Source organism: Blennius ocellaris, assembly GCF_963422515.1.
Source record: "Blennius ocellaris genome assembly, chromosome: 10".
Classification (NCBI taxonomy): Eukaryota; Metazoa; Chordata; class Actinopteri; order Blenniiformes; family Blenniidae; genus Blennius; species Blennius ocellaris.
Window position 1 is genome coordinate 24106019 of NC_137659.1, and position 13476 is coordinate 24119494.

General features: G+C 45.0%; 1 protein-coding gene across 1 annotated transcript in view; it reads right to left on the reverse strand.

Moving 5' to 3' along the window:
- Positions 1–399: 399 nt before the first annotated feature.
- ephb1 (EPH receptor B1) overlaps positions 400–13476 on the reverse strand; it is a 218997-nt gene continuing 205920 nt past the window's right edge. Inside the window, exons 13-16 of the mRNA XM_080503748.1 lie at positions 6268–6417; positions 3526–3719; positions 2323–2478; positions 400–1295 (exon numbers count right to left, since the gene is read on the reverse strand). Of these exons, the coding sequence (XP_080359874.1) occupies positions 1187–1295; positions 2323–2478; positions 3526–3719; positions 6268–6417 (609 nt within the window). The 3' untranslated portion in view covers positions 400–1186. The remainder of the gene's footprint in view (positions 1296–2322; positions 2479–3525; positions 3720–6267; positions 6418–13476) is intronic.

Here is a 13476-nt window from a genome sequence, read left to right on the forward strand (position 1 = left end):
CAAGAGACAGCATGTGTACACCCACATTTAACATGATCTCCAATAAATGGATATTTTTGTCAGTTATTTTAACTCCTACAGCAATTTTCATACAGATCTACAATACCAATTCTTCACCCGTGATTCCTTTCATGGACTCTACACAAGAGTTTCAGTCAAATGAGGAAGTCAGTGTCCAAAGGAAACCAGGGTGCATAGAAATCTACACATTGTGTGTGTCTGTCACAATCTAGCCAACATGTCTTTGCCAAAAATGCAAGCAGACAGTTCTGTACATACATATTCATATACATCACCTTCAATATGAAGGTTATTATGAAAGATATAATCATATTTAGCAAGAGATAAAGGTATTTATATTCTCTGAATCTGGGCGGGGCTGGTTAAAAAGCCCTTGGGGTGGGGGCGGGGCTCCACAGGTAGTGTTCAAGTTCAAATACAGGTTGGTGGCATCTTGCTATAGTGACGAAATGAAAAACAAAGAAACAAAAGCTAAAAGACAAAAATAGAACTAAGCTCTGAAGTTTCACCCGTTCATTTACAATACACGTTTTAAAACCTTCAAACAAGCCAAAGACGACATGACGGTTGAAATCACTGCTGCAATAATACTATACATCCCTGTATACTCCTCCACTCATGAGTTTCTTCTTCTCCCCCTCTTCCTGTGACTTATTTCTCGCCGGGCCAGGCTGAGGCATCGTCTTCATCGCACAAATCAACAACAGTATGGGTGAAATCACAGGTCACATGTTCCTAAACATCTCACATTTCAGTTTACAATGGGAACATCTTACGGTCCAGAAAATACAGAAGTAGGATCTCACTGCGCGACCGCAGTCCGGACTCCTGAGACTCTCCCGTGTCCACGTCGGATTGTTGGAGTTATTTTGGTTTCCGATGGCATGAAAGGCAGTTCATAACTACAACGACTGATGCCCGTCCTCCTCTTGCAATGAACCGAAGAAACAGTATCTAGTCTGGACCCTGAATGCCTGGAGTGGATTGCATGACGAATGACAGTGTGATAGTGTTGACCCTGGTCTCCTGTTATCATGGTAGTGGATTAGATTAAGACAATAGTCTCGACTCTGGCGCGTTCCGATGAATCAGGTGTCATTCGAGGGCTGCCGTTGTTGATGGTCCTGCGAATGCTGCCCACTCCATGGCACAGCGCCCCCTGTAGTCATGCCATGGTCGTAGGAGACTGGCTCATCTGCACCCTCATCGACTGGATGTTACTGAGGATCTTCTTCTGGTGGCCGGCCAGCGTCACGCCTATTCTCAGCAAGTCCCTGCAGTGAAAGAGTCACAGGGAGGCAAATTGAAAAGCAAGAACACATTTTGTAAAGAAAAAAAACTGATTCAAGTATTTCCAGTTATTGAAGTGAGAACAGATCATTTCAATATACATCAATTATGCTACACAAAAGGAGCCATTCTGAGGTGCATTTACAGTCCTTTCAGCACAATATATGAAGGTACATTTTCTGGATAGAAAGCTGGTGGCAATGAACAGAAAACACAAATTTACTAAATTAATTCTATCACTGGAGAGAAGACTTGGTAATAATGCATGTTGCTTTGAATTGCAAAAAGAAAGCATAAATACCGTTGAGCCCCAATCATACATTTTTAATAAAAGATGTTAGAATGATTTTACATTTTCACATACATTTGTAGACCAAGCATCATTGTTAATTAAACTAAACCAAGTGTGATATGTGTGTCTGCTGATCACACGAGAGCTATGAGAAACGATTTCATGATATTCAACAGAAAACAACAGCAGGTAATATACATCCACCATTGTCTCCACAGATTTATCCACCTGACAGAAACGAGTGGAGGAATCTGATCAGTTTACTGCAAATCAGTGCAGGTTCACCTGGACAGGTGAGCAGCGCCTCACAGGATGCACGCACGCATGCGCACACACACACACACACACACACACACACACAAACTATGATTGCGTATAAATTGGCTTTATGCAGGACTTGAATGAGTCTGGCCAAGGTCTTCTAAGAAATATGTTCTTTTACATTATCACCAGTTTTGAGATGCTCTTGATGCTTGTTTTCAAGTTCAATCTTGAGGTGGCACAAATGTGAATGTTCTTACCACAGCAAGTAATTTTCTCTTGCAGTAATTTAATACACAAAAAGGCTTTGGTTGGAAGTAATCGCAGAATGGCTCCAGTCACTGGGTGCAATCATGCTAAAAATACATGCACTTGACATTGAGTCATTTCATATGAGTGCCCGTTGAGTGCCATGTGGGCTCGGAGCTGATCGTTTGCACACAAGCAGGTGAACTTACTCTGAGGTCATCTGCGCTACCAGCTGCAGCGAGGTAAAGCCTGAGTTGAGGAAGTTGTCTCTGTACTGGCTCATCTTGATGGCAGCCAGCCAGTCCTCCACCGAGCTGAAGGTGTTGAAGTCGGGTATGGATCTGTCCAACAGTGGCTGAGAAGGCCTGGAGGACAAAAAAAAAAAAAAAACAGCAGGATGAGGTGCACAGAAGTGCTTTGATGTAACGTTAAGCGAGAGGGGGTGTTCAGGAGGAGAGACACGGAGGTATTGGTGTTTTTGGCGTGGGTGTGTTTGAGAGAAGGTTTAAAAAGAACAAAAAGTATAGAGAGACCCATAGCTTTGGTCCCTGACCTGCTCTCACCCACAATCTGTTCCCAAAACAATCCTCACTCGCAAAATAAATGCAAAAAGAAAATCTAGACAATAAAAACCTCCATTTCTTGTTTGAATGTCTCCTATTATATGGCAAATAGAGTCTGTAACTGCAATTTCACTCAGAACCACATTCAACTGAACTGGTCACAATTACATAAGCTGGGAAATGAGAGAAATTCTGATTCCTTCAGAGAAATTCCTACAGAGGCTCCTAAAGAGGAAGCCTGAAAACAAACATGATCAACTGCACCGTCTACCGGCTCGCAAGGCGAAAGAAGTTCACCTTTTGGCAAAATGGCAGAAACACAAAGCACACAGCCAAAACAAATGGCTCCAGGAAAAGTGTGTGAATGACCCTCAGTGGCACAGCCACAGCCTGGTAAACTAAAATAGAAAATCTGTGAAGAAATTCACTTCATCGACAATCTGAACGGGCTGGAGAGGATCGTTTGAAGCTGAGTGGCACAAACAGTCCGAAAGTGACAAATGCATCCTGGTGTTATTTATGTAAATGAAATGTTTGTTTTTTTAACGATTGGATTCCTTTAAAAAACAAACATGTTTTTGTTTCATCATTGTCGAGTAGAAAGTGAAAATTTTTATAGTGCGGCTGGATGGCGAGAAAACAGATCTAAGGAAGGAAAAGTTCAGGTTTGATGCAATCAACAGTAATAAATTAATGTTTATTTTATGAGGTGAAAAACAGTAAGCATGCTGGGTTGGTTAATGTAGATGGCACGTGCAAATACTGTATAAAGAAACAGATAAAAGCATACAGTAGTTGCAGACGTGAACTGTGTGCGTGTGTGTGTGTGTGCACGTTGTGCTCCCATACACTGCAGGGATGTTGGCTACGGCTTTGAGGCTGGTGGGGTTACGGATCATCTTGTCCAGCGTGCTGACGATGTCGGTGAAGCGCGGTCGCACGTTGCGGTCCTTCTGCCAACAGTCGAGCATCAGCTGATGCAAGGCACTGGGGCAGTCCATGGGCGGGGGCAGACGGTAGTCCTGCTCAATGGCGTTGATCACCTGAGAGGAAAGAGGAGCGGGCGGTCAGGCTGGACTCACATCGTGGCACATTTCATTGTACGCTGCACTTTGGGAACACTCCCATCGATTGCTGTCAGCGGCAGTGTTTTTCCTGAGAGGATTTTGTCTCGGTTAATATTGTTCATTAGAAATAAAGCATTAACGTTACTGACTTGGCTTTCAGTAACTAATCAATCACATGGAGCATATCTGCCCCCCCCCCCCCCCCGCCATGGTGTAGTGACAGTTCTTCTGGTCATTCAAGTGGCAGTTTGCACCCAGGCTGACATGCCCTTCCTCTTGACTCCAGCCAGTCACATGTCACTCCTGCAGGACGAGGGAAAGTGAAGGGATGGAGACAGTGTCACTGTGGAGTCGCTGGAGGATTCAGGACAGATTGCACATAATTAACGAGGTGACGTACAGAGGCTTGACACATGTCTCCTAAAAGTTTTGCAGGCCATCCGATGCTTGTTAGAGAGTTTTGGTGCCACAGACAGGTTGGAGTGTTTTGTAAGTTTGATTTGAGGCTTCAGCAGGAATGGAGGAATTGTGATTTAATGATCACACTATTTCACTGCCTCCAATCTCTCCCCATGACTTTTATTTGCATACTTTAGGAAAATATATCTTCTGATCATCTCACATATTGCCTTTTTTGTGAAATCTGTTTTATTTGCTTTGATATGATTAATAACCAACAAGTAAAACTCTGCATTTTGTCCTTGTCGGGGCATTTATTAATCAGTACATGGTGGCCACAGGCCAACAAACATGGAAAGATGCTTCTCACAAATCCTTCATATGTAAACACAATGAATACACCTGTTTCCATATGATGTTGTTACAAACTGAAAGTGAACATGCAATTTATCAAATTTAATGAGTAAATCAGGACGTTATGTTGACACACATTATTTTTTCTTGCTATTTAAAGCGAGACATGATGTAATCATGAATCTCTTTATTCTTCCATTCATCTTCTACTGCAATTGATCCAACTTAAAGTCATGCTGAGTGTCTTTTTAATATGTTTAATATGAGTGGTAAAAAAAAGTCACCAAACTAACAAAAAAGAAAAGAGAATCAACAAACAATCATGGTTGAATTATTCCTTTCCATGTCTTTGAATCTGTATTTTAGCAACTTAAAACTATCAAACAGAGTAAGATATGCTTATTCTGCACTCACAAAGTCATTACAAAGACTAAAGGTTACTTAGATTGCTGTATTTCATACATCCACTGTGTCTGCAGGTATCATCTCTTCTTGAAAATGCTTAGTTGCGAGATAAGAGCCCGATGTGAAATCATGTATAAAAGATACTATCGTTAAAACCTCGGTGCTGTTCTGTAGGTTGCCAACTCCACCCTGGAGTCCCGCGCAAGTCAGCAGAATCCTGACAAATGGTGAATATGGAGAAAAGAAGTAAAAGAGGAGGGAGAGAGAGCGGGGCTTTAATGCAATATTTAGCATGGGGGACTTCAGGAGGAAAAGTGGTTCTGGTTTTGGCATGGGCCAGAAAAAAAAGAGGGGGGGTGGGGGGCAAGATGAAGAGGGAAAAGAATGGGCGCAGCAGAGTGTGTGTGTGTGTGTGTGTGTGTGTGTGTGTGTGTGTGCGTGTATGTGTTAGGTTTGTTGAGCTTGTGTGGGCCGAGCAGCCGGACATGCTGAGTGGAGCCGGTCCCACCAGGCAGTGTTTGCTGCTGGCCCACTGAGGCAACATCTGTTGGGTTGGACCGTCCTGGTGGAGTGAGGTCCATAGAGGCCTGATGGTTGGCTAGTTGTCTCACTAAAGGAGCTTATGGGAAGAGAGCGAGAGCGACGTCAGCACGTGGGCCCATTTCCAATGGTTGTGTGTGTTTGTGTTGGTGCCTGCGAGCGTGGACCTTTTCCAAGCGGACATAGAGAACAAAGCAGAGCTCTCAGCAATCATTCATTGCTCTCAAAAGCTGGCCAGGAAGGAAAGGGGATCGTGTGAGACTATGCCCATAATAAGTCTGCTTTCAAAGTCAGAGTCAAGGACATCTTCAGCAACGATGCTATGAGATGGGTGCTGATAAAAAATGTGTGATTTATTACAGCTTCCTCTCTTATGAGTTATCCTTGATTGTGTGTCTGTGGGGGCGAATACAGTATAACCACATCTGTACGGAAACGGCTGCTTCGTTTAATGATCTGCTTTATACACATTCAAAGTTGTTTTTATTTTTTTTTGTGAGCAAAATGATAAAAATCCAACTTAAATGTGCCTTTTTAATGGTTTTTCTGAAACTTCTGATTAAACTGGCACTCAAACTTCCTGGAAAGCGCTATGTCTTTAAAAAAGAAAAAGTCCATCTCCTGTGTTGATGCTGTGCTGAATCAGTAGTGAACACACTTCTCTCCAAGCCCACCTGTCTGTATCAAAGAAAAGTGGCTTTCTCTTCATAATGGAGTGCCCGGAGATTGCTCACTGTATGTACTCAATATACTGTTTCAAAGGGAAATACATAACATTAGGAACTTAATGGGATAATTGCGCCTCTTAATGTCGACTCCCACTTACATCCTGGTTGGACATGTCCCAGTACGGCCTCTCGCCAAACGACATCACCTCCCACATCACGATGCCGTAGCTCCACACGTCGCTGGCCGAGGTGAACTTCCTATAAGCGATGGCCTCCGGAGCCGTCCACCTCACCGGGATTTTCCCCCCCTGATGAAGAAAAGATAGAACCAGGGAGAATAGGTGAAACAGCTTTGATGGCCGTCGTCAGCCGCAATGCCACAGCAGCGTCGTTCTATCACTCCCCCATCAGCAGCCAAAACATTCACTATATTCTGACTTGCAGTCATCAGCCAAAAGAACATTTAGTGTCTCCTGTTGGAATAGAGCGTGACAGGTCTGAGCTGCTGTTGCTACATCCAATGTGTCTGCCTGTAATTGGGCTACCTGGGCTTCAGGCATGCCACGCGCCGAGCTGATTGAAATTGACAGCCACTTGTTTAAAATTCACACACGCACTCACACGGACACGGACACAGCCGGGAACATATGCAGAGGCTCAGATTGTGCATTCACACCTCCACCAACAATGAGGAACACACACGTACATAAATCCCGGATTGTGCCTCCCTTCCATCGCCACACCACCTTCCCCCGATATCCAAGGTGAGCCCACCACCAGTTTAATAATGGCAATTTGCAAAACCTGAGCGTTTGCCGATAAGCCGCTGGTGGAAACGAACCAACATGGACCGCCCTGTTTCTTGTTTGAGAAGAATGAATAAAGACAATGAGCTACAGAAAACGCGTGTTTGGGGTGTTTTCATTCTGCATGCTTATGTTTCGGAGATGTATCTGTGCATATTTATACATTCTGAGGTGGTGGGATATAATCCAAGCACAAATCAGTCAAAGGATAAACACATTCTTACATAGGGACAGTTTTAGCCTCATAGACTACACCACTGCTTCTGTGTAAACTGCTGCTGTATTATTACTTCATGTGCAGTGAGCTGGTGTCACTGCAGAGATTGGGAAGATGACCTCTCTAATGAGAAGCTCTTTATGGTTTGAACTACCAAGACACACTGACAGAGCTCTTGTCCCGAGGACACGGGTCAGACAAGAAAAAAGAGCCCGAGGAATTAAGCAATTCTGCAGTGCGTGGTTGTGTGAGTGTGTGACAGACTGAGGAAATAAAGGAACAAGAAAGAAATACAGAGAAGTGGAGATCAATAGCAGAATAAAGGCTATATAAGCCCCTCTGAGTTCACTGCTTTTCTCATATCTCTCACTACTTCATATCTGAATCTTTTCATCTAAACTGAGACCCCAGGACACTTTCTCTTGCCCTTTCTGTTGTCAGAGAGCAATGAAACCGCTCAGATACAAGCTATATCTTCTACGACAGAAATATAAAATAACCAATCCGTGTTTGCTTCATCTGTCACCCGGTCAGTGACCATACTTCATCATCTTATGTTTTTTTTTTGTTTTTGTGGCCACGCGTGAGATGAAAAACAGAGAAATAAAGGCAGAATAACATTTAAAGAAAAAGAGCTGCTCCAAGCAAAACACCCTATCACACCCCATGTCTGTCATTACGTGCTTCTTCCCTGCATTGTTTTGTACATCTGGTCTTATATCCCCGGACGCTGTTGGGATATGAGCTGAGTGTCACTGGAATGGCCCGAGCAAAGAGAACGGGCTTCACAAGAAGCTCCCTGCGCACCTCCAATGAGACAGACTTTAGTAATAACATTTCCAAGGCGTGTGAGTCACAGGCAGCTACGCAAACCCATAGTAATTATTGCTGTGGGCCAGTGATAGCTCTGCCAAAATCCTGTTTTAATAACATGAAGTGCTGAGCAACTCATGCATACAGGGAAGCAGGAAAAAAACATAATAAAAAGCGCATGAGCTTTTTTCAGTAGAAAGAGCATTAATACCACAGGGAATGACTCCAGGGTAGCTGAAGTGATGATGGGAATTAAAACAGACCTAATGTCAACACATAAGCACAAGTACTTTGTGAAGCTGGGGGGGGGGGGGGGTCTTTGGATATATGCTATATTGTGCGGGTGACTGAAAAAGGTACAAGCTGTTTTGTGTTGAAGTGAAATATTGCCCCAAAAACAGAATCCACACACTCCTATTATTTTGGACACTGAATTCAGAGTGAGTGTGTTGATGAGCCAGCCTCCAGACCAGTAATCTATTACAGTATCATATGATACTTCACTAAACACCCCTGGTACAGAACTAAAATGGGTGACTATTTTGTGGTTGATACGTTTTGGCTCAGTGAAGACAAAATGAATTCTCCAGTTTGAAAACACCTATAATCTGGATGTCCATCCAGCCATCCATCCATTGTCTGCCGCTTATCCGGGGCCGGGTCGCAGAGGCAGCAGTCTGAGCAGAGTTGCCCAGACTTCCCTCACCCCAGACACTTCCTCCAGCTCTTCCAGTGGCACCCCAAGGCGTTCCCAGGCCATAGAGAGACATAGTCCCTCCAGCGTGTCCTGGGTCTGCCCCGAGGCCTCCTACCGGAGGGACATGCCCGGAACACCTCCCTAGGGAGGCGTCCGGGGGGCATCAGAAACAGATGCCCGAGCCACCTCAGCTGGCTCCTCTCGATGTGGAGGAGCAGCGGCTCTACTCCGAGCTCCTCCCTGGTGGCTGAGCTCCTCACCCTATCTCTAAGGGTGACTGAGCTCCTCACCCTATCTCTAAGGGTGACTGAGCTCCTCACCCTATCTCTAAGGGTGACGCCCAGCTACCCTACAGAGGAAGCTCATTTCAGCCGCTTGTATCCGGGATCTCGTTCTTTCGGTCATGACCCATAGTTCATGACCATAGGTGAGGGTAGGAACGAAGATCGACCGGTAAATCCAGAGCTTCGCTTTTTGGCTCAGCTCCTTCTTCACCACGACGGACCGATACAACGTCCGCATAACTGCAGACGCTGCACCGATCCGCCTGTCGATCTCACGCTCCATCTTTCCCCCACTCGTGAACAAGACCCCAAGATACTTGAACTCCTCTACCTGTGACAAGGGCACTCCACCGACCGATTTAGAGGTGCTGATCCTCATCCCAGCTGCTTCACACTCAGCTGCGAACCACATCAGTGCACGCTGGAAGTCCAGGCTTGATGGAGCCAACAGAACCAAATCATCTGCAAATAGCAGAGATGAGATTCTGTGGTCCCCAAACTGGACCCCTCCGGCCCCCGACTGTGCCTAGAAATTCTGTCCATATATATGAGGAACAGAATCGGTGATAAAGGACACCCCTGCCGGAGGCCAACGTGCACTGGGAACAGGTCCGACTTACTGCCGGCAATGCGAACCAAGCTCTTGCTCTGGGAATACAAAGACTGAACAGCCCTAAACAAAGGGCCCCGGACTCCATACTCCCGGAGCACCCCCCACAGGACATCTCGGGGGACGCGGTCGAACGCCTTCTCCAGATCCACAAAACACATGTGGACTGGTTGGGCGAACTCCCATGAACCCTCAAGCACCTGGTGGAGGGTCTAGAGCTGGTCCAGTGTTCCACGACCAGGACGAAAACCGCATTGTTCCTCTTGGATCCGAGGTTCGACTAACGGCCGGACTCTCCTCTCCAGTACCCTGGAATAGACTTTCCCGGGGAGGCTGAGGAGTGTGATCCCTCTGTAGTTGGAACACACCCTCCGATCCCCCTTCTTGAAGAGAGGGACCACCACCCCGGTCTGCCAGTCCAGAGGTACTGTCCCCGCCTGCCACACGATGTTGCAGAGACGAGTCAGCCACGACAGTCCCTGCACATCCAGAGACTCAAGGAACTCTGGGCGAATCTCATCCACTCCCGGTGCCTTGCCACCGAGGAGCTTCACAACAACCTCGGTGACTTCAGCTTGGGAAATGGACGAGTCCACCTCTGAGAACCCAGTCTCTGCTTCCTCAATGGAAGACGTGGTGGTGGGATTGAGGAGGTCCTCGAAGTATTCCTTCCACCGCCTGACAATATCCCCAGTTGAGGTCAACAGCTCCCCACATCCACATATAGGAGAGAGATGAGGGTTTTAATCTGGATGTTATTGGAAGAATTATGCCCCCCCCCCTGCTATATTATTAAATTGGTGTATATAGGAGAGAGATGAGGGTTTTTAGAACCATGTGTGAGTACTGTGACTTTCAATGCTATTCAGTTGTGTAATTCGGGATTATTTAGCATTAAGTGAATAATTGCTGATCTCTGTGGCTCCTCCACACATCTGCTGACTGGCAGTGACGATCGTCGCTCTCAACAATTCCACAATATTAAAATAATTCATCAGCTCTAAACAGACCCGTTATTGTTCACATACGCCACTTTGCACACACTGGTTGTTTTGTTTACTGGGTTTATTGAAACATTGGTGCTCCACAGCTTCCGGGGAGTTGAGATGCTCCTCTCAGTAACAGGAGAGGAGTTCCAGCGGGATCTGGACGCTGTAGTTCGGATTGAGAAGATTTTCCACAAATTAAGGCCACAATTTCTATGTCCTTGGCACCACTATTGTTGCGTAATGACGTTACATCCCTGCGTTGTTCACAACCCCTCCTACATTTTACCACATTCTCTGTCATGGGGCCGCCCAACACAGTTGGTCTGGGTGAGCTTTGCCTTACTGTACCGTTTGGCCCGCCCCGCTATGAACAGCAGTTGGACTGAGGCTCAAGCAGCCGCAGCAGAGGGGCCAAAGAGCCGCATGCAGCTCCGGAGCCGTGGGTTCCCGACCCCTGGTCTACATGATAGGTGAAGTGCCGCTCTTCAAATTCAAAATGGCAGTTTTAAAGATGAGAGGAAAGCGTAACTAATTGCTTTTCAATTAGAATAAATGTGATAATTAGCAAATTCAAAGGTACTGACAAAGGGATTCCAGTGTTTGTATTTATTGTAATTCACATCATTATGACAATTCCAAACATTATCGCTTATCACATGTTACACCCAAAAACATGCAGCCCCTGTAACGAGTTGCCCGTGCTGGTGAAAGAGGTGTTGTTACAGTAACACACTACTTTCTAATGTTTTGTTCTCAAACTGCTTGTGAGTGACACATCCGACCGTGTTTTCAGCCAGAAATTTCCTCCTCCAGACTCGAAGCAAACGCAGCTCAGTGCTGTCATCCTGGTGTCAGCAGACTGTGGTTATTGTGTGGAGCTAGATGCACCTGGTTGTGACCGCCTGTGACAGGTTGTGACCGGCTGTGACAGCCGGAGATATGTCTGAAGAGCGGCTGCAGAGGAGCCGCTGTGTGGAGACTGTCAGGTTAAAAGGTATCGCAGTGAGACGAGTGTGTTCCTACGACAGCCTGGTGCACAAGAGATGAAGGATTAGCATTCACTGGTCAGGTAATGTGTGTGCTTACTGATGTCTGTTCTGGTCCCATGACTCGGTGTGTGTGTGTGTGTGTGCGCATGTGTGTCCGTGTACGTAAAGATACACAGACCATCGATATGAAACACCTGTCATGTTTTTGCAGTAGCTTGAGCAGGGAATTCCACCAATGTGCCAGATAACTTCATGTAGACTGTCAGTGACATGCTCATTCAGAAAGGGGTGAAACCAGGAGAAATACATGCACGCACGCACGCACGCACGCGCACACGCACACGATAAGCTCAGTATAATTGGAATAAGAAGAGTACAGCATTCATTCTGATTCCTACAGAGCTTTTTTTCCACCTCACTAAAGCTGTTTACAGATTCCAAATAAACTTTTCTCCTTTATCTGAAAGACAAACATGTAGCTCTTTCCATCCCTTTATTTTTTCTGTCTGACGTTCTTTTTTTTTTCTTTGCCTTTACTGCTCCAACTTTCAGTAATCCATTTCCAAACAATGCACACTCAAATGGACTTGTGCACATTTACTTAGGCTGGGGAGAGTGCTCCATCAACATCGTTTTAATGAAATCCTGAGAGCAATGATCTGCCCTGGATGTCTGCCCAAACAGAATGAGAAAGAGACTGAAGGAACGAAGGGTGAGGCAGCAAGAAAGAGTGACACGAAGCAATGGGGGAGGAAAAATAGAACAAGAAAGGAAAAGTGGGTTGGTTGGTGGCTTGTCAGACGCTCATGGGAATGTTTGGCTGAGGGAGGAACACGGGTCTCAATATATGTGCAATGAAGTATTGCAAAAACTCTAGGAAAGTGTTCTGTTATTAGACGTGGCAAGCAAATCATGTCTCAGATATTCTCCATGTTCGATGGAAAAAAACTAAATCACACAAAATCACTCATCTCTTATTAACTGCTCTAAAAAGCATGTGATTCAAATGAAATAATAAATAAAGGAGGTATATATTTTTCACAGTGATTACCATGATGTTTGATCCCATTTAAAAATAATTGATTGTCGAAGCTTAAATCCATTCAAGGTTACATTTATCTACAAGAAATAAACCTTGTTTTGTGGTTCCGTCAACTTTAATTAATTGTGCGACGCCTCTTAGGCGTCGCACAATTATTACAATCCTGGGAAAACGCAGTTTTAAAAAAAATATTATTATTCTTCCTCTGCCAACAAAGTTTGCAGGACAACTAGTCCCGCACCGTTTGGAGTACGTACACAATGATCTATCAAAACGTGCGCAATTATCGGGAATCGTGTGCTTCTATTCAGATTATGGATATCTCAAATGGTTTCCGAACAACACGTAAAAAACGGCAAAGATTTTTCCCATCCGCTTTACATGGGAGCTTAGAAAAAAAGAAAAAAAAATCACACTTTATCCATGCCACATCACGTTGCCAAATTTTCAGCTACAGACTCCAACTTACTCTTAAAACGTTGCCGCACTTGTCTTCTATTCACATATGTCCTCAGATTTTTCACAAGTTTTACAAATTTTCAACTGTGAGCCTTCAAATGTCATCAAGTTTTCCCTCCTTTTCCCAGTTTTGTATGGGTGTGTATGTGGAGAGTTTAGAGTGAGGAGATTTCGGTTAGATGGAGAGAAACTGCCATTTTACAAAAAAAAAAAAGTTTTTTTTATCGTCGCCACGGCCACATTTCTTCGTCTTTCTCAACATATTATGCATCAAAATGTAGCTACAGGCGTTGTGCTTCTCACGAGGGGACACTTTTGTCTCAGAGAGACACGGTTCTCCCTCCAGAGGACTTAATTGACAGGGAGCGCAGGATTTTCTGTAACCCTATGTATTTTGGGGAGACGTTTTCTCCCCAAATCCCCAAAGTTCAGCCATTTGTTTCAAGTCCTCACGGGGAGAC